This window comes from Doryrhamphus excisus, chromosome 1, assembly GCF_030265055.1.
Source record: "Doryrhamphus excisus isolate RoL2022-K1 chromosome 1, RoL_Dexc_1.0, whole genome shotgun sequence".
NCBI lineage: Eukaryota > Metazoa > Chordata > Actinopteri > Syngnathiformes > Syngnathidae > Doryrhamphus > Doryrhamphus excisus.
Window position 1 is genome coordinate 20,449,183 of NC_080466.1, and position 22,825 is coordinate 20,472,007.

Below are 22,825 nucleotides of genomic sequence, written 5' to 3' on the forward strand. Positions count from 1 at the left end.
ACTGGTCACCAGCCAATCACAGGACACATATAGACAAACAACCATTCACACTCAAATTCATACTTGACAAATTGACAAATTGATTAATCTAACATGCATGTTTTTGGAATGCGGGAGATTCAAACCCAAGTCTTCCCGATCTCCTGAGTGTGTGGCCTACACACTAACCACTCGTACACCGTGCCGTGCATTTACGTATTACACCAGAAATATAAAGTATTTAGTCACAGGAGACTGGCTTCTCCTTTGCATTATCGTTAGCTTTGACTTATTTGTTTATGGTTGTTCGAAATGTTTCATATCAAAGAATATACTGTATGTACTGTAACACCCCCTTGATGGATAAAGGTATAAAGCCACGCATACATAGTATATGTACATAAAGAAACAGGAGCTAATAACGTTTAGAGAGATTTCCAAACATTATGTTACAAATATCTGTAAAAAATAAACATAAATAAATAAAAATAAATGTCAATACCTGCTTTGAAGCTCATATATCCCCCCAGAAAATAATTGGCTTTTCTGTTTTGAGCTTTTTCACTGTTCTCATAAAAGGCTTTTACATTTCTACATATAAATATTTCATTATTACCGCTGTTTTTCTTTCATTTATTGGTTAGGAAAAATGTGTTCATTTTGTATTGCATCATAGCGAGGTGTGCAGGGTCCAAAGTATATTTTAAACACCCACTTAAGTTACCAAGCACCCCTTTACAAAGATAATAGCCAATTTTGTCTGGCACGTCAGTGAGGTGTTCATTTAACAATATAGGTACCATTTTAAAATAAGGGTGTATGGCTTGTTTATAATTAAGCTAATAATTATGTTAAATAATATTTTCAAATAATGTAGGGTCGTTGGAAAAGTGGTGGGTTCCCGAGTTACTTGGTCAAACACGCAGTCTTTTAGACATTATTATATTGTCATAAGTTAATTTTTTGTAACCATACTCACACAATGCGTCCTTTACTCATAGTAATATATACATTATAAAATTCTAACTGTTTAATTTCTATGCCTATCATTGGGTTAGTATTACTGTGAAGTGTAAAGTACCAGAATATGAGTTAACAAGCATAATGACATATGGTTAAATGCAAACCTCTGGCAGTGTCAATCACAACGGAGTATTATTATTATTATCTTTGCACAGGCAGCTTTTTTGATACAGCCCATGTGGCCGGTCAGAGTGCTTTAATTGGCCAATGCAGGGCAATTTTTACAGCATCCCAGCAACTGTGGCCCACTGTTTATAATACATTCTAATTCATTACTTGGGTGGTGTTGGCTCCGCTTGAGGCCAGTTTGATTCCTCAACCCTGCATTCCAAACTGTTATTTTCAATGTTATTAGGAAACACGGCTTTCGTTCGCCAAACACTGCTCCCAAAATGGCGGCGCACCACGCCTGCCCTCCATTTTGTTCCATCGCTGGAATCGAGTTTGGATCCGGCGCCTGACTTTTTGGATGGGAGTTTGCATTTGAAAATACCCCACTCTCCGTGCCCCCCGCTGTTACCATGCTTGCCTCGCCGTATTATTGGTCACCAAAAAGTATTGGACGCCAATAGGAGGGCAGCCTATCATTTTAGGGTTCCTCCCTCTTCGTTTTGCTTCCAGGGGGCGTCCTGTGACCAGGAAATTGGGAGCAGGAGGAGGGGTGTGCGCGCACGGGGCGCTGGCTATCACCATCCACCACCAAATCCAGCACCAAATGAGAGACAAACAATGAGACAAACATTCAGATTAACACTCCTCACAACATCCAAGCAGTGAAATTCAACGCATGATGATAAAAAATGCAATTATTTATAATGGGAGGAGGGTTAAAGACAAAACGGCTCAAATGAATATTCATGACTTTGTCTGCCCCCCCCCCCCCTTCCCTCCTCGTCCTGCTGCTACTCACTTCCTCTCCCCTCCATTGGGTGGCAACACTTGGTCAGGCACATGGTGGGACAGCTGTTGCAGGGCAACTTGGGCATCTGCGGTGCTAAGCAGAGAAGACGAAATCATGTGGGGGTATGGCTGTGTGGATGTTGGGGGGGGGGGGGGGTGTTTGTAGGGGGCTGCACACTGCATTAAGAACATGTTCCCTTCAAAATTGTCTAACCTCTATGTATGTGTGTGTCTGCTTCCATAAGGGTCCTAAACATACACAAAGTTATTGGACTTCTATACCGCAAAGGACGGTCTGATAATTATTAGTGCTCCCCAGGAATATTGTTTTTGGGAACAATTTTAGCATACATAATTGTCATTAAAGTGTAGAAGTACGTCACTGAGCCCATTTGAACTTAAACTAAAAATCTGTTGCTAACCAAAACAGCAGCACCCACCGAGGTACAATTTTAGAATATTGAAAAATATCAAATGTCATTTTTTCACCAGTAATTAAATATTGCTAAACAATGTACGGGCTGCATGATGGACAAGTGGTAGGCATGTTGGCCAAACAGTCTAGAGATCGGGAAGACCTGGGTTTGAATCTCTACTTGGGTATCTCTGTGTGGAGTTTGCATGTTCTCCCTGTGTGAGCGTGGGTTTTCTAGGTACTCCGGTTTCCTCCCGCATACAACATTTACTACAAAAAGTGTAGTAACGATAATTCGGAACATACTAACTCCTTATTTCTAAAATCACAAATACTTAAACTTGCTGATATAGTTCATCTTCAAACAGCTAATGCATAAGGCTAAAAATAACCAATTACCTGAAAATGTCATCCAATACTTCTCTACAAGAGAGGAAAAATATAAGAACTAAAAATAAAAGAACTAAATTTGAAACACTTATATGCTAGGACTACGTTACAAAGCGATAGCATTTCAGTATGTGGAATCAAACTATGGAATGGATTGAGTAAGGACCTCAAACAATGCACAACGATGAGCCAATTCAAGAAACAATACAAGCAGTTGATGTTTGCTAAATACAAGGATGAAGAGTCTTGAACCAGTCATGATGTGCTATATATATCACTATATTGACACTTACTATGGAACCCATTATGTCATTGTATGGTCATATCACCTCGTACTTCGGTACGTGACAAATAAATAAATAAATTTTATATATATATATATATATATATATATATATATATATATATATATAACTTAAGCTATATTAGGAAAGCAGGAAGTGAACAAATGTAAAAGTTACTGATTGTAAAAGCACCAGATGGAGGGGTAGGATTTAATAAGCTTTGCTTCTTCCTACTCCTTTTGGACATGTGGAACTGTGGACTGATTATGTGATGCATTCAATTGTAATCTGATGCATGTTCAAATGAAATTAAACCATTACCATTACCATTCCAAAAACATATTAAGTTAATTGGTGACTCCAAATTCTCCATAGGTATGAATGTGACTGTTCATGATTGATTTGTAGGCCCCACTGTATTCTGGTACAGAGGAAGGCAGACCTATTATTGGAGATTAGGTTATCTGCAAAGCTTTTTTAGTATTATTGTAGTAGTATTTATTTTTCTGGCAAAAAAAAATCACTGCAATAGAAGCAAAGAAGGATAAACACATGGATAGAAAGCAGCACCCACATACCCAAAGCTATGACGCCATTAGAACAACATGCCTTTAACACCCAAACACTTGCTCACACACCTTAATTCATTCACACACACAGACACACTCCTCCACCCTCTGCATTTTCGGGCCTTTTCCCAGGGTTATTATCCCATGCCAGGTGCCTCTCCCCATTCCCATCCATCTCCTCCCTCCATCCCTTGCCATTTCTGTCCCCCTCAAAGCGCCAGCACAGCCCCACCTCGTGGTGCCAAGGTGGGCAGCCTCTGCCTTGGCGTTGCCGAGGCCTTCTGGTGCCCCAGATAGCTGTAGCAGCGTGTGTGTGTGTGTGTGTGTGTGTGTGTTTGTAAGCACTAGTCCAGCTCGTAGCAGACCCAGCCAGCCCTTTAAACTGTGTCGAGGCTCCAGATGCTCTGAGAGACTTGGATTAAAACAGGCGTTTGTATGCAGACACACGTGCACAAACACACACCCATGTATTGCATCATGCATGCACGTAACTCCGTCTGAAAGTGTGGCTGAAGAAACACGTGATAAAGACAACAAAAGCAGCGGGAAGACGCTTCCATGAAAACATGAATTTCACTGTTTTAACTAAATTCTGGATCACAAATATAAGACATGGAACAAAAGATATCAGAGAATCAATGTCGGACCCTGCCAGTGTGTTTGGATGATGCAGCGATGCCAGCGTGCAGCCTCAGAGGGTGAATTTGGACGAGAACAGTAAGGAAGAAGACCTCAGAGACATGACACACACACCCCAGTGGACACACACGAGCCCTTTACCAGCATGCCACCACCCTCAGGGCATGAGGGTGCATGAATATCTAGCAAACACACTCTGCTGGTGACATCACTGCAACTGATCACAAAGGCACCGAGAGCACAGACCTCACTCCACCACAGCCCGAGCAGTTAGAAAAGTTGAGTCCGCAAGAATGAATAAAACTCCTGAGTTCCACAGGGAAAGACTGGAGTTGCTTTTGCAGAGGTCTCTGTCAAAAGTCTTGGGTCTGCACTTTTATCCAGAGCTTTTGTTTTTCTTGACCCATGCCCCACTTCAGAATCAGAATCGCCTTTATTGTCATTGCATTCATTCATTCATTCATTTTCTACCGCTTTTCCTCACGAGGGTCGCGGGGGTGCTGGAGCCTATCCCAGCTGTTTTTGGGCGAGAGGCAGGATACACCCTGGACTGGTCGCCATCCAATCACAGGGCACATATAGACAAACAACCATTCACACTCACATTCATACCCAGGGCTCTACAATAACGATGTACCGATGGCCCGGGGTAAGTTAAAACAAAATTCGGGCAAGTAAATCCAATCAGTGATATTCCCGTCGGGCAAGTGCACTTTGGCATGCCATACTGCCAAGAGTTTTTTTTTAAGCGGTTCTTATTGGGTGTTGGTAAAACACGGGCTGCATAATTCTGGTGGTAATTTGCAAACCAATCCTTGCAAATCTTGAAATGGACCAATCAGAATCGTTTATTTAGACCGCGGTCCGTAGTCCACAGTTTGCGTTTTACCCACACCCGTTCTTGTTCGCGATCAACCAATCAGCGATCGTTTGACTACAAAAACATCTATCATGGCGTCCCTGCCAACATGGTCTAATTCTTCAACAACTTCTGAAGGAAAACACCAAAAAGTGATGAAGCAGTGCCTCCTAAACAAGTATTTTATTAGCGGCAGCAAATCAAATGATGGCACAGGTGAGTGAATCAAATTGAATCACCCAATAACTTGTGTTGTCATTTATTATTTAATAAGCACAATGTTTATTCAATCATGAATGTACTTTTATTTATCAAGGCAAAGTGCCTAGAAGTCTCAAGACAATCCAGATTTCCATGCAACGTCATGATCTATGTAGGAAAACAACCACAAGAAATGATAATCATTTAATTCTCATGTGGTACCAAAAAAAATAAATGATATCATTATGGCAGTCTGCATTTTACATGGGGCAAGTTCGGGCAAGTAGTTCTCACCTTAAGGATTCCCCATTGGCAAGTAATTTTTGTTTTTAATGTAGAGCCCTGATACCTATGGACAATTTGGAGACGGCAATTAACCTAGTAGGTTTTTGGAATGTGGGAGGAAACCGGAGTACCCAGAGAAAACCCACACATGCACGGGGAGAACATGCAAACTCCACACAGAGATGCCAAGCGGAGAATCAAACCGAGGTCTTCTTTTTTTAGCGGTGATTTCAATTTTTTTTTTTCAATTCTTTCAAATTGTTTTATTTCTGATTTTTTTGCCCATTTTACACTTAAGAGGGTGGGTCATTGTATTGCATACAACGAAATTTGAGTGCAACTCCACCGTGAATTTTGTAGAAAGTCAAAATAAGAATAAGGAAAAGGATAAAAATAAAAGAAGGAATAACAATATAAATATAAAAGTGGCAAGTGCTGTTCAAAATAAGTGTAATTATATGTACATCAGGGCTGCACAGCGATAAAGTGGTTAGCATACAGGCCTCACAGCTAGGAGACCCGAGTTCAATCCCACCCTCAGCCATCTCTGTGTGGATTTTGCATGTTCTCCCCGTGCATGCGTGGGTTTTCTCCGGGTACTCCGGTTTCCTCCCACATTCCAAAAACATGCTAGGTTAATTGGCGACTCCAAATTGTCCATAAGTATGAATGTGAGTGTGAATGGTTGTTTGTCTAGATGTGCCCTGTGATTGGCTGGCGACCAGTCCACGCGCTCCTTGTGAGGATAAGCTGTAGAAAATGAATGAATGAATGAATATGTACATCAAAAACAATAACATCTACACAAAGTTCAGTGTAAATTGGTGGAAGTACTAAATAGAAGTAAAGTAGTTAAAAAACACAACAACACAAACACAACTAGCAATACAAATGGATCATATTCACCAATGGACCTTGTTTTTGTGCTAAAAAACACTTCACCAACATAGACCTCTATCAAGGCCAATCAATTGTATAACTAGTCTGGTTCTAGCTACCTCTATCCGGTTCCGACCTCTGCCAAGGTTAAACTATTTCCAATACATTCATTCATTCATTTTCTACCGCTTATCCTCACGGCGGTCGCAGGGGTTGCCGGAGCCTATCCCAACTGTCTTTGGGCGAGAGGCGGGGTACACCCTGGACTGGTGGCCAGCCAATCACAAGGCAAATATAGACAAACAACCATTCACACTCACATTCATACCTATGGACAATTTGGAGACGGCAATTAACCTAGCATGTTTTTGGAATGTGGGAGGAAACCGGAGTACATGCAAACTCCACACAGAGATCGCCGAGGGTGGAATTGAACCCGGGTCTCCTTGCTGTGAGGTCTGCGCGCTAGCCCTATTTCCAATACAATCCTGACAAATAAAGAGAAACTACTAGAGCGCTCCCAAGAACGAAGCCCTCCACTGAGGCCAAACACCTGTGTCCTCCATGGGACGGTAACATCCACCAACCTCTCTCGGTCAGTCACAAATGATAAATACATTCGCCAAATCCTGGATCTGGACATTTATCTATTTAGTGGAAATCAGTTCAATAGTTCCATGTCCGTAATTCTTCATACAATCCCACTCAGTGGAGCGTAGACCTCAGCCAAGGCCAAACACCTGTGTCCTGCAGGTGTAGTCGATGAATGAAAAATTCAGACATTAAAAATTCCTGGATTTGCATGAAAATGTTGTTACATTGTTTTTGAGTTATGTTTGTAACAATATACAAAAGCAAAAATACACTCGGTCTTCTGTTAGTGAAGATAATAACTAAACCCACATTCATAAAAAGATTAGTTCCTTCCTTGGGGCCTGGCGGAGGTAATAAGACGTGAATGAAAATCACTGGGAGTCCCCTGCAAAGTACTAGCAAAGGCAACAGACTGCTAATTACAAGCATGCAAGCATGTGTCCAAGTGTGTGAAAAAGAGAACGCTAGTCTTCTCATGCTCTCATTCTCGCTCTTTCTTGCTGAGGGTACTTGTGGTGCCAGTTATGGAGTGTTTGCCATAGCAGGGTGCTACCTTGGCACCGTGCCCTAATATAGGGGGAATTAAAAAGCACTAGACAGGCCCTTTTGTGGCACAGTGCGCCCGCTTTAATCTCCCCACGCCTCAGTAGGCACCCACAGCACCAGGAGTGGGCACCATGCCCACATGACCCCAGGCAATATGGAAATTGCCACCAAAAAATCCCTAACTAAGCGCAGGGAGCTCTGTCCCGCGCTCACAGTGTATACGGCGGACGACCAACATGTACACAACAGCACCATCACATGGAACACTGCGACTCTTTAACTTGTAAACATACACAACAAAGCTTTGATTAAGAACGGGACAAAAGTCATGTCAATGCTAATAGTACACATGACAATTTAGCAGACTAATATCAATGTAATGTTGATGTTGTGTACTCGGTTTTGCCAAACGATACAGTAGTATTGGAATACACAGTATTGGAAGAACGAGAAAACCGCCGCAGACGCCGATTGTGTATTTAACGTTGATTATGACATATAAAACAATAAGAGACAACCTTAACTTTGATAAGTGACAAAGTGCTAAGCCATTAAAATCCATTTTTAGGTTATGTTTATTTATTTTAATTATGTAGGGATCCTTACAGCTTATAGGTTTTTTTTTTTTTGCTTCTGCCTTAATTGTGTGTTAACTTTTGAGTTTAGTTGGACGTGAATATGAAAATGTAGTATAAGTGGGAGTCACAATGAATAATAAATGCACTGTACTAAATATTAAATACTAAATAAACAATCATTAATGATAATGGTTTTATTTCATTTGAACATGCATCAGATTACAATTGAATGCATCACATAATCAGTTCACAGTTCCACATGTCCAAAAGGAGTAGGAAGAAGCAAAGCTTATTGAATCCTACCCCTCCATCTGGTACTTTTACAATCAGTAACTGTTACATTTGTTCACTTCCTGCTTTCCTAATAAAGTTTAAGTTTTTTTTTGTTGTTTTTTTTAATTTATTTTTGTCACGTACTGAAGTACGAGGTGATATGACCATACAATGACATAATGGGTACCAGAGTAAGTGTCAATATAGTGATATATATAGCACATCATGACTGGTTCAAGACTCTTCATCCTTGTATTTAGCAAACATCAACTGCTTGTATTGTTTCTTGAATTGGCTCATTGTTGTGCATTGTTTGAGGTCCTTACTCAATCCATTCCATAGTTTGATTCCACATACTGAAATGCCATGGCTTTTTAACCTAGTCCTAGCATATAAGTGTTTCAAATTTGAAAAAAAAATACAATTTAATGTTTATTATGGCCTTATTAACATGACACAGCCACCTGCAATGATCTTTAAGAGTTGTGCACAGTATTGTATCAGTCTTTAAGGGAACACACACACACACACTTGTGCTCATCCAGAGTTGCTGTGTTGCTCTCTTTGAAGTGGAGGTGAGCGGAATGCCTGTCATGAGGTCATCCATCAGCACTAATGAAACTGGCAGAGCCCGACACTGTCTCACTGGGCAGCACTACTGGCGCCGCAAGCTAACTCAAGGAGAAATGGACTCATTTAATTACCTAACCAAAGACACACACACACACACACACCTAAAGACACAATTACCTGCATGTTGAAAAAAGCAAGGCTCCTACGGACTATCCTATGCATATCAGTAGTACACATATTCCAGTAATGTGTCAAGCGTCACTTGATCATTTAAGAGTTATTTGTAAAAATGAATGAAGAATGTTCTGAACTCCTGTTTCAACGCCAATGTTGTATGGAGCAGATTAATTCTGCACTTGCTAGCATTATATTGTATTTATTTAGACAGCAAACTAGTTAAGGCTGAAGCTCCTCTGCTGGTTACAAAAAGTGTAAAAGTATTAATTTTACAACTGAATGAATTCTGAATTCTTATCGATTCATCAATGATGCCCATCGCAGGTCCATACATTGCAAAGGTTTTGTGCAGACAATAGCAGACTGGTACAAGCTACCGATGAAGAGATGTTGGCACAACATTTTCTGATGCACGGTGCTCACTGCAATGTGTTTGGGTGGACTTTTTTTTTTTTTTTAAATACAAAAAAAAAAACGAACTGAAGGCACCATTAGCAAGCTGGTTGTGTTCCCTTCCTTAAAACAAAGACACAATTTTGGCGCCGAGACAGGACGCACTCCCAATCCCTCTGCCTTTCCCCAGCTTCCCTCCTCTTTCTCTCTCTCTCTCTCTCTCTCACTCTCCTTGTCCACTTGTCTCCCCACCGGTTTCACTTAATAAGCTTCAAAGGTTTCTGGGCAACTCCAAAAAAAAACAAAAAAAGTTACCATGGCATTTTTGGCACGGGGCATCTTCCGCCTTGCTGAGGATATGGGGTTGCCATGACATCAGCGGGCATCCTATAAAGCAGACAATTGTGTGTGTGTGTGTGTCACGGACATCTTGTGCCAACCTCGACTAAACGCTTAGACATTGTTAGCAAACCCACCCACAGCAAAAACACCACTGGGTTCCATTATGCCCAGTATAGTCCAGACACCCCCACAATCAAGAACACACTTAGCAGCATCGTTTTGCTGTCAATCCACTACCATATAGCAGACTATAACAATATTAAAATATTGAAAATATTCCATGCTCGTCTTTAAAGGCAGTTAAAAAGGATTACGGTATAATCCACTGTCAAAGTACCGACTAAAAGTAAACAATAGGATGCATTCTCTGACACAATGTTTGTATTGAACGCACATCAAATCCAAAGAGCTATATAGCTTTAAAATTGGCTCCTGATTGCCACTGATGGTTAATGTTTTCTCACTGGCATCTTTCTGTCTCTCGGCTAATGTGTGTGTTTGTTCATTTACACGCTCGTCCAAGAAACAATCAATCAACAGTTTAAGAGAAGAGGTGTCATTATTATGCAGCAATAAACTAAAGTCTTATCACTATAGACTTATTTTAGATAAGTATGAAGAAAGAGTTGGGGGAGGTTGTTTTGACTTATTTTTATTTTTTATCAAGTATATTTCGACCCAATTTGTGAGTTGGCATTTTTTCCACTCAAATACAATGTATTGAATTTATCATTGTTTTAAATTACTTGTATATTTGTATGTTATTGAGTTTTGACAATGTATGTAAATCTATATATGCTGTATTAAATATCTGACATGACATTTATTTACGTACATATATTGTTTGTGGTCTATATGTTGGGCTTTGTTTGTTACATTATGGTAATTTATATTTAAGCCATAACACCAATATTATTGATTGTAACATTCGTTCATCCATTTTCTACCATTATCCTCACGAGGGTTGCTGGAGCCTATCCCAGCTGTCTTCGGGCGAGAGGTGGGGTACACCCGGGCAAACAACCATTCACACTCACATTCATACCTATGGACAATTTTGAGTCGCCAATTAACCTAGCATGTTTTTGGAATGTGGGAGGAAACCGGAGTACCCGGAGAAAACCCACGCATGCACGGGGAGAACATGCAAACTCAACAAAGAGATGGCCGATGGTGGAATTGAACTCGGGTCTCCTAGCTGTGAGGCCTGCGTGCTAACCACAGCCCTGGTTGTAACATAATATAGTAAAAAATATATATAGTAAAACACACATGAATAATAATACACCAATATTAATTATACTAATGAAAAGGAATATTATACTTTTGATAGTTAAGTTAATTGATTGATTTGATTACATAAGTGAAACCATATTTTTAATACAGTCAATGAAAACAATTAACAAATTTTTGATGCCCTACATTTATTGTATGTTTAAATACTGAAATACCTACTAATATGGGAAAAGTCCATCACAAGTGCGTGCTTGCATTATGCCAATGCATTGAACAGAGGCTCTAGCGGCCTCTTGTGGTGGTATGTGATATTGGGGTGAACTCTCTGGACTCAGTGAGCTGAATCCTTTTGGAGTAAGACAATAAAGTGAATTTTGTACTATAGCGACCTGCTTGCGTTGTAAGGGTGATGCTCAGAACGCATCTCGCCATGAGTGTGATTGGTGGATAAAGAGGAAGTGTGGTGTTGCAAGTGTGGAGAGCGATGGAGAAGGGTGTGCGAGCAGGAAGGAAGCGTCAGACTCTTTCAGGATGCGACTACATTTGTTTTGTTTGTTAAACCGAGCTTCACGGAAAGGAAAAATAAAGAAAATATGCTCATTTTAAAATCAATAAAAACACATTGATGACCCTCTCATGTGTTGTGTTTGTGCCAGGAAAAAAGTGCGCTTGAATCCAAGACACAAAAGCCAGTAAAGTGTCGACTATTGTGTATTTTCCTTTGAGTTTGCGCCATTTGTTCCACGGCCACTGCATTCACTGACCATCCAGTGGACTCTTTGCGAGGCCCATGTGACCTTTCCAAGCAAGCAGGAATGCAGATCATCCGGGACTTTGCCAAAGTGTGCCTCTGTGGCCAAGCTGCCGTCCAGCATGGCTTTACGAAATCAGCCAGCACACCATGAAAAATAATCTCTCTCGTATTAGTCACCCAGGAAGCCAAATGAGTTATCCAGGGTGCCAAATTATGGATAAAACTTTTTCGTATAGGTTTTTTTTTTTATTCCCTTAACAAAAAAGTAAAGAGTTTTGTCCCTCCAGCTGTAGAAATAATGTATTTGTCTACTCAGATATGAGCTGAGGCCATATAATTTGCCTCCCTGGGCTTGTGAGCACATACAGTAAGTTTAATGGTTCTACCCACTATGACTGTTGGGAGCCTGCACAATAAAAAGCCTGTTTTTTTTGTGTGTTAATTTGTTTATACTTGCCTGAGGAACTATACCACTACATGAGCCAAACGTGCAACAGGGAAAGAAAAAAAAAAACAACTTTTTCTGTCTACGCCCCCTCACAGCTAAAGTAGACTTATTATGTTAATGATGGCAGCATTACCAAAGTGGAATTAGGAGCTCGGATGACGCTACTGAATCCTAATACCGCAACTGCAATGAGTGCATGGGTGCTGATCACACACTTGAATCAATTTGCTTCGAGACAATCCTGCCACGTATACATGGACCCAAATATTCCAATTCCATTCGGGTTATTTGCTCAAACGGAAAGAATCTAACCTTTGTATACACCTCATTCCGAAAGAAAAGTGCCAATCCAGATGAATATACAGTAAACCTCGGATATATCGGATTCAATTGTTCCCACTGGTTTTGTCCGATATAAGCGAAATCCGTTATATGCGTATACCGGAAAATGTCCGTTTTACGCATATATCGGATTTATATCCGGTATATGCGTAAATCGGATTTTATCCGTTATAAAAAGGCACTTCCTTGACTATGTTTCCAATGTACCTGGACGCGCAGGCAACGCTGCAAATGACGTCGTATAGCGGCCTGTCACGATTCGGCGAATCGGAGCGCCACGATGCGGCCATCCGATATATGCGAGGGAAATTTAATGGAAATGCATTGGAACGGGACTGGAGATTTTGTCCGAAATAGGCCAAATCCGTTATAAAAAATCCGATATATGCAATGAATTTTTATTGGAAATGCATTACAGAAAAATTGGTTCTTTTTTATCTGTCCGTTGTGAGAGAATTTCCGATATACCCGAGTCTGATATATCCGAGGTTTACTGTATAATCAGATTTACAGGAATGGAATATTCCTTCTTCGTGGTGTTTTTCTTCTTCTGTTGTTTTTTGGCGGTTGGCAAGCAGCTTTCGTGTGCATTACCGCCATCTGTGGAACAGAATCTAAACCTTTCTATACGCCATTCAAAGTCCAATTTTATTTTAAAAAGAAAATAATTCTTCTTAATTATAAAATATTAGCAAGATTGAACTTTATCTTTTCCTGTTCCCGGGTGCGTTCTTTCAGCGAATGTTGAGATATGACGTAACACGCAGCTCGAGAAGTTCTTGGATTAAAAAAAAAATGGAGGCGAGAGATCGGCACTGGACTGCTGCGGAAAGTTTGTTTTTGATTCAAACTAAATTTCAAGACTGGACGAACAAAAAACTGGCAATACGGAGTTATTCCAACAAGTGAAAGAAAAACTCGAGGAAGTCGGTATCACGTGATGTTGGTGTTTACGATTTACTGCGCATGCCCCATTGACTATTCTGGTTGATTATAGCGGCGCATGTAGACATGCGATTGGAATATTCCTTTTTTCATGTATACCATTGCTTTCGGAAAGGTCATTGGGAAAGAGAAAAACTCATGTAAACGTGGCCATTGACTCAGTGGTTATTAAGGAAGGGGGCTATTACGCTTTCTCACAAGGTCATCAAAAATACATCGGATATGCATGAAAAGATGATAATTCTCAGTTTTGATTGGAGATAAGAATGTGGTAGGATACAAGTTAAGAAAAAATACTTCATAGCTTGTACTGTAGTACTGTTGTTTCTAATATATGATCCGTGTCGCTAATTAAGGAGGTTGAAATATTACACGCAGCTCTCAGTATGATGCAGTTAAGTTCTCGATCACTACAAATGAAAACCACAAAAACAAACATTGTTAAATGAATACCTCTGTCAAAACCAGAACATCTTTTGATACAGATCCAATAACATAAAAAGTAATCCCGTGTTTATTGCAATTAACTGGTTCCAGACAATGGCCGCATGGTTACCATGTTGGCCACATAGTCAGGATATCGGGAAAACCTTGTTTGGAATCTCCGCTTGGGCATCTCTGTGTTGAGTTTCTCCGGTTTCCTCCCACATTCCAAAAAAACGTGCAATAATTGGCGTAGGTTTGAACATGAGTTACCCAACCACGATTAGTGAATTTCTGCCTAGTATTTATATATATTTTTTGTTATACTGCTGCCATAGATAAATTAACAACTATAAAATAGGAGTGGGTTTTCCCCGGGTACTCCGGTTTCCTCCCACATTCCAAAAATATGCTAGGTTAATTGGTGACTCCAAATTGTCCATAGGTATGAATGTGAGTGTGAATGGCTGTTTGTCTATATGTGCCCTGTGATTGGCTGGCGACCAGTCCAGGGTGTACCCCGCCTCTCGCCCGAAGACAGCTGGGATAGGCTCCAGCAACCCCCGCAACCCTCGTGAGGAAAAGCGGTAGAAAATGAATGAATGAATGAAAATAGGAGTGACATTAAATTTAGATTTTTGACACATTATTTGCTATCTGTGGGGCCGTAACATTTGTCCCACAAAGTTTGCATAACAAAACTAACATGTATTTTAGTGTTATGAGCATTTGAAGTATCTTGTGATGCTGCCCTCCACTTCTCTCTGCTCTGTGTTTCAGTACCCTTCTTTGGAGTTCCTGGGGCGGAGCCACCAGGTCACACACCTGCAATCAGTTGCCCGTTAGGCCTTCGTTGGCTTGCCACAGTTACTAAGTTCTGTTATTGAAATTCTGGAAACTATTCTTTGTCATTGTTTATATTGAGGTCCAACAACGGTTACACCGCTCTGAATGATTGTTAAGAATTCCATCAATTGGGTTGAAGTGCTGTGTGAAACAATTGATTACAAATGCACTACTTGTCTGCATCCAGCAGCGGCGCTGTTGAGTCAGTATTGGTCAGTTTGCTGTCTAAACAAGTACAGTTATCCCTGTTTTTTTTAATCAATTCACAGTTTTGGGAACGGGTGGTTAGTGCGCAGACCTCACAGCTAGGAGACTCGAGTTCAATTCCACCATCGGCCATCTCTGTGTGGAGTTTGCATGTTCTCCCTGTGCATGCGTGGGTTTTCTCCGGGTACTCCGGTTTCCTCCCACATTCCAAAAACATGCTAGGTTAATTGGTGACTCCAAATTGTCCATAGGTATGAATGTGAGTGTGAATGGTTGTTTGTCTATATGTGCCCTGTGATTGGCTGGCGACCAGTCCAGGGTGTACCCAGCCTCTCGCTCGAAGACAGCTGGGATAGGCTCCAGCACCCCCCGCAACCCTCGTGAGGAAAAGCGGTAGAAAATGAATGAATGAGTTTTGAGGTCGATTATGGCCTATTATTAGTCAAAACATATTGAAATGCAAGTGCTATGTAACATTGTGGTCATTAGGGGGAGACAACGTTCAATTCTCTCCATTGAGCGTTTTATTACGTCTAATTTTTCTTTTCTTTTACGCACTTCCGCCTGAAGAGACTACTGGAGGACATACTGGAGGTCAAAGTTAAAAGGTTAAATAATAACCTTACATACAATAACCTTAAATAATAACATTGACATTATGCTTACTCGGTGTAGTGACGCAGCTAAATATTACATGGCATATATTCTACCACCATGCATACGGGATTATTTCTTTTTGTTTTTCTATTAATTAAAAGTATTACTAATGGATAACTGTAATATTCTAAGCCAGGGGTGCTCATTAAGTCGATCGCGATCTACCAGTCAATCGCGGAGGTGGTACTGGTCGATCGCTGGTCGATCGCGGCGTGACATTAAAAAAATATCATCCCAGCATCAATGCCGTCACTTGATTGACATACAGGGCAGCCATTCAGATGACAACTGAATGTTGCCCTTCGGGTGACCAATCAAATCAAACAACGTCTCTAAGTGCAGCAGAACTTACGACGTCAGCCTATCATCCACCCCCGTTACTTGATTGACATACAGGACAACCAATCAGATGACAACTGAATTTTGACCTTTAGGTCACCGCTCATGCGTAAACAACGATGCAAAGTGCTAAGCTAGTCGGCGAATTGCGAGATTTTAAGCCCTCGCTAAAGTTTATGGTCACTAAAATGAGTGAAGGAGCTGGACCAAGTAAAAAGGCAAAAACTGGACCAAGCAAAAAGGCAAAAAACATATCACTTCCATACGGATATGGAATATTATACGGATATTGTGATACGGATATTATCCATGACTGATAAACATTTGGAAGTGTGCTTGAGGCTGGCTATCAGCAGCTACTGTCTGGACTATGCATCCCTGGCTGGTTCAATTCAGTGCAAGTCATCAAAGTAAACTCAGGTAATAACAAAAAATGTTAATAGTTAATTATGTGTGTTTTGCAATATTGGCTCATTTGGTTATGTAAGGTACATCAACATACATTGTACGTACAAATAATCCTCAATACATTTGAAAATAAATAGATGTTTTGCATTTTTGTAGTGGGTAGATCATTTTGACTCGGCCATTTTAAAAGTAGCTCGCATGCTGAAAAAGTGTGAGCACCCCTGCTCTAAGCGAACTCATAAATACTAATTTTAGTTAATAAATACTAATTACTAATTTTTGGCCTATGTGGAACTCACAAGTACTTCAACTCTAAAACATCACAGCGATTCAAAGAAACCCGTACAAAAAAATGGCTGGCTGTGCGCAGACAAGTTGACCCTGTGGTGTTTGGTGTTCGAGGCAGTGGTCGGGATTTCTTAACAGCAGTGAGCTTGGGAATCATCACATCCATACCTGAGCTGTTAAACCCCCGGTAGCTTATCTATTTAACCCCCACGTCTTCTCCCTCTTTGTACTTTGTGTTCTTCACCGTGGGCTGTATGGCCTCTCTACCCTCGTGTTGTCTTAGTGAAACAATGGAGTGCAAATCTCCCAATCTCCTTAATGTTCTCTAATCTAATGAGAGCAGCGGGGATATTAAGCAGATTGCGGAGCATTACTGTCTACCATTGGAGACACAGCCACAAGCTACTTCAGCACTTCTGGCCTCCCTTCCCTATTAAGTCCCCCACCCTTCTCTGCGGAAAACTATAATAATAAATTAAAAAAAAAAATTCTAATTTTGCCATTATTTTTTCAGCCTGATCCAATCGGCCTGCTTGTGCAGATTATGATTTGGCATGAGAAAGACGAGTAATTAAATCCTGCTGCTGCAGCTGAGAAAGTGTATGTGAATGTGTGTATGTATTATATAGAGAAAGGGAAGAAAATGGCATGATAACAAGCCAAGTTAATAAAGGGAAACAATTAGGACATAAAAACCTTGATTTGGCCCAAAGATTTTAATGCTCTTGTCGATGTTAATGAAATCCCATTGACTATCTGTTTCACACACACACACATACACACACACACTCATTATCATGGTCTCATTGCTTTCCCTCAGGCTCTCCTGACAGGTGTGGCTCCCACACACAGACACACATAGATAAACATTGAAAAGACACACACACACTCACACACGCACACAAACTAGACCCGACGGGGTATTCTCCCTATCCTGTGACTGCACAATGAAGACTTTGTACAGCCTCTCCAAAACCCAGCCCTTTACTATCAACACCCCCACCAACCCCATCGGCTTGCAGCACATCCCTCCTTTAAATGGGAGATTATGCAAATGAGCTCACACCACCTCAGCCCCCCCCCCCCCCCCCAACTCCTCACATACATATAAGTGATGTGCATTGAGTAAAATCTATAGTCTGTCTATGGGAGTCAGTGCATGAATGTATGAGCTCACACTGAGACGGAAGTGTCCTAAATTGGCACACCAGGTGTTTTTTGCATCAGGGCGCCACATTCAGGACTTGCAAATCCGCAGTTATACCCACTTTACTTTCACGCAATAAGATACTTCATATTGTTAGTATAATTAATGATGATAATACCTTGTGGAGTGGACCCTCTGAACTTGCATGGTCTGTAATAATTTGGAATATGATCTACAAATGCAGTTGACATAGATGTACATTCCTACGCTTTTGGTTTTTAGCCTCTGTTCTACAGTATCAGACCAAAGTGTTTGTCGGTTAAGTAGCTCAATGGCATTGTTCGGTACTTCACCGTTTATCATGTCTCGTTAAAAATGATGATGTTGCAGTCGAAAAAGTCTCTTACTGTGGGTGATGTGGTGTCGTAACATGTTCATTTTATTCACTAGATACCGTACATTAGCGTGGAAAATGCATTCATCACCTTTGTTTACATAATTGACGTTGCATGCAAGCACTTATGCCTGGCTGGCTGGTGTGTGTAGACTCTGGTACTCTGGAGAGATCAGGGACCAGTTGAAGATCGGTGACAAAAAGATGTTACACCAGACCCATATGAGCAAAATAATAACTACAAATCTAGAAGAGAGGCTGTGTTTACTGTATGTGCTTGATCATGTGACATTTTCATATGATTCAACTGCAAGATTATTCTTAGACAGTTTAGTCCATTTTGAGGCAGTTTAGGCCTACAGTGACAGCGTCATTGCATGACGGCCTTGCAGTATATCATTAGTTGCAAGTCTACACTTTACAGAGGATGTACTGTGTGTGTTTTCTGTCGCTTTTGGATGGAAACCAGAATGCAGTCCCACGGGAGAGGAGCCCGATAGCTAAAAGGTTCTGCTTCCTCTTCGACTAGTGGAAACAAAAATAAGCCAGGACTCTTGGAGCACTTTGTTCTACTGGTAAGATACTGGGCTATACTACAGAGACTGACCTTGGTCATCTTTGTTTTTCTACAGTCTGCCTTGATGTAAACGTTGATACTGACACTGGTGTTTGACGGGTACTATTCAGTGCAGCTGCCAGGTGACGGACGACTTGTGAGGCGTCTTTGTCTCAAACTATACACTCTCAGATATTTGTCTTCTTGGACAGTTGTGCATCAGGGCCTCCGACTCCTTTTTCTGTCCTTGTTAGACCCAGTTTGTGCTGCTTTCTGAAGGGAGGAGTTAACAGCATGGTAAGATATTTTTAGATGGGTTTTCTAATAATCTATTAGCCTTATAAAATGATTAAATTGGATTAGCAGCACCAGGGTTCAATCCCACCCTCGGCAATCTCTGTGTGGAGTTTGCATGTTCTCCCTGTGCATGCGTGGGTTTTCCTCCCACATTCCCCAAAAAACATGCTAGGTTAATTGGCCACTCCAAATTGTCCGTAGGTATGAATGTGAGTGTGAATGGTTGTTTGTCTATATGTGCCCTGTGATTGGTTGGCCACCAGTCTAGGGTGTACCCCGCCTCTCGTCCGAAGACAGCTGGGATGGGCTCCAGCACCCTCGTGACCCTCGTGAGAAAAAGCGGTAGCAAATGAATGAATGAATGGATTGGCAGCCATACCAGGAGATTGACGCAGAGGACTGACAGTTGCTTATAGTAGGCCTCTACTCAAAAATGTAGATCCTTCTTTGAAAATCATCTGATTGTTTGTGAAATGGATGAAAATGTGTTTTTCTTTGGAAAACAAAGACATTTGCAAGTGATCCCAAACTTATATATACGTATATATATATACGCACACATTAAAAAAAGTAATTATTGCAAGTTTTGTCTTGAAAACAAACAATTTTCGCGGGAAGCACAAAATCCAAAGAAATACAGCTGAATAGGTGCAGATTCTGGAATGACTAGAAAGCTATATGCGCTGGTTATCATGTGTAGCTGCTCTGTATTGAGTTATGGACTCCTATAAAGTGCCGAAAAATTAGCATAATAGGTTCCCTTTAAATAAAACTGCACCAGTTTCTCTGGAAAAAAAAGTGTCTCTTTCAGAGAAAAGCTTCAACAGTTTTGAGACTCTACTACCTCCCTTAAGTGAAAGTCGTTGTTGTGCTCCAAGTCCGTCATTTCACTTTTAAAGATTCGCTTACCTCGATCAACTTCTTACTTTCAAGCAAGCCTTGGTTCAAATCAAAGATTAGCGGCATGGCTAGTCACTCTTCCACCTTAAAACACAAAAAAAGTCAAGTAAAAATTTGTTATAAGATGCCTACTACAACTTTTTTTGTTTTATTATACAGTTTTTTGGTACACCCTGTAAATTTAACAGGTATTCTGTGCATGAATGCTTTGTTCAATTACGGTATTCAATTTAGGTATTCAAAAGTCGAGCAAGGTCAGTAGCTGGACAGAGACACAGGTAACGTTGTGTGCACACACTGCAGTACATGAGTACAAACAGCAGCTGTGGTCCGGGGTCAGGCCAGGACACAGGTTAGCACGGGGTTAAAGCCTCGTGCACATGAGGAAAAACAGCAGAAACAGATTTAAGAGAGAGGTGCATGCCAAGAGTGCCATCTGTTTGAGTTCACCCTCGCTCGCCATGCCGTGCTACATCTTTGTCTCCCCTTCCCAAATCCCTCCTTTAAAAAAAAAAAACCTTGCTATTTATTATTTGTTTCCCAAAACGTGCTAATAAATGAAGATGGTATGGATAACGGAATGTGGGGGTGGGGAGAATACGGGATAAGATAAAGTACAAATTTGGCAAGTGTCTCAAGTGTAATGACACCTCTGTCTCTATGGAAAAGCATCCCCCTTTTGTCTTCACTTGCATGCTTTCTTTTTACTGTTTTGTTCCCAGAAAAAGCCATGGAACATTTGCCAACATTTTTAAGAGCTGCGAAAAGCAGGATTTTTTCCCTCTCACTCTCCCTCTCTCTACTTTTTTTTTTTTTTTTTTAAAGTCTTCCACCTCGCAGGTGTTTCTTTTTAAGGCGTGCTCGACAATGCCAAGCTCATCTTGGCGCGTCTTGAATGCCATGGGCCTCTTGGGGGGAGGGAGGTGGTGCAGAAAAAGGAGAGGTTGGAGAAATCTTATTGATTAGCAGTTGTCGCTTCCCTTTTCTTTATCTCACTCACTCACTGTCAACAACACACTTTTTCAAGTGTTGATAGGGCCACGGGAGAGATGTGCCAAGAGTGGAAAACCACAAAAATGCTCGTTTAGAAAGAAACTGGACTCAAAAGTGTGAAAAAAACCTACACTAGCATTGCTTGGAGAGTCTTTTTTTTTTTGCTATTAGAAGGTCACAAAAGTTCAGCGCTTAATAAGTGGTGTCTAATTTTTTCCCCATATTTCCACGCCGGCCAAACTGACTCATAAGGTGGTAACACCAGAAATGAAAAAGAATAATCAATCGTGTCTCATTCGTACATGCTGCTCTGATTAGTATTCTGCTGGTAATTGACACAATTGCCGCCAAGCCTCGCTCCATTAATGGGCAGACAGATTGCTGCTCGTTAGAGCCACCATGTGTTTGCAAACACAAACAGCAGTCATGTTGCTGAGAGTGGAGCCCTGTTGAGCACATTAAGGATGGATAAAATCACATCATGTAAAAGCTATTTATTTATATTTGGATTATGATATATGATGATAAAATAATGGTCATGGTTTAGTTCATTTTTAAACATAACATTACAACATAAGTTACATTTAAGAATGTTTACCATTGCACAATTCCACATCTCCGACAAGAAATAGAGGTGTCCCGATACAACTTCTGATACCATGCAAATATTTGAATCGACTTTTGTGACTGTTTTTGTAGTGTGGAACTGCTTGATCTGGGTTATAGTTTCAGCAACAATGTCGCAGCGGCGAGGTATAATGCAGTTTTTTGTGATGCTGTTGTTCGTATTAACCTTCCCTGGTTCTGCGCCACCATGGGAAACGTGCACATGACAGGTTTTACACTCAGCTGCAGCATCCTCTTCAGATCTTAGCAAAAAATACTGCCACATAGCCAACATCATTCCTACCCGCACAATGTTGTTGTGATCATGGGGGCTCCATCGGGCAGATATCAATATTGGATCAGGACAACCCTCGGAAGAAGCAGAGTGTGTTTAACATGTTTCCATATTATCAAGAAAAAAAGTTCATATTGTTGCATCTTGATCACTTCACGGATCATTGCAGCAGCTGAATTGAATGAATTTGTCTTTATTGTTATCATTTCTTGAAGCAATTGAAGTAAAATGGGGTGCACTATTTGGTTGTCACCAGCAGAGGCACTGTTGATTCAGTCTTAACTAGTTTCAAAAGAAAACCAACATGAACTCAACTTAGGAGGAGTCCTTCCATAAATATCTACAGTTATTCTTCTTAAACCAACAAGGGTGAAGGGAGTTCAAAACCAAAATAACCAAAACTCTATATACACAGTATGTAGAATACAAAAAAAAACATTTAAGATTATTTTTCAATTTTTGGTGTCAGCAATGATGCCCTATACCCTCAAATATGGACTATGACTATGATCTTTGGGTAGTGACCGAAAGGACAAGATCACGGGTACAAGTGGCTGAAAAGAGTTTGGCTTCGAGGCATAATGGCATTTATTTAAAAAATAAAAATAAAAATAAAAATAAAAATAAAAATAAAAATAAAAATAAAAATAAAAATAAAAATAAAAATAAAAATAAAAATAAAAATAAAAATAAAAATAAAAATAAAAATAAAAATAAAAATAAAAATAAAAATAAAAATAAAAATAAAAATGCACTTTCCATTCTTCAGAAAAGTGCTTCACAGGAAAAACCAATAAAAAAGAAAACTCAAGAGAAAATGTAAAAAATAAAAAAAATTATGCTTC

General features: G+C 40.4%; 1 protein-coding gene across 16 annotated transcripts in view; it reads right to left on the minus strand.

The window, feature by feature from the left end:
* Window positions 1-22,825, minus strand: part of LOC131124059 (nuclear factor 1 X-type-like) — a 185,126-nt gene that overhangs the window by 156,110 nt on the left and 6,191 nt on the right. For 9 of the 16 annotated variants that reach the window (XM_058065528.1, XM_058065521.1, XM_058065534.1 and 6 more), the window contains exons 2-5: window positions 20,096-20,170; window positions 9,873-9,944; window positions 1,913-1,996; window positions 1,523-1,685 (exon numbers count right to left, since the gene is read on the minus strand). The exons of 1 other annotated variant lie outside the window; for it this stretch is intronic. In XM_058065528.1, coding sequence (XP_057921511.1) covers window positions 1,523-1,685; window positions 1,913-1,996; window positions 9,873-9,933 — 308 coding nt within the window. In that variant the 5' untranslated portion in view covers window positions 9,934-9,944; window positions 20,096-20,170. The remainder of the gene's footprint in view (window positions 1-1,522; window positions 1,686-1,912; window positions 1,997-9,872; window positions 9,945-20,095; window positions 20,171-22,825) is intronic. 6 more of the 16 variants (XM_058065517.1, XM_058065523.1, XM_058065518.1 and 3 more) reach the window with 6 other exon arrangements.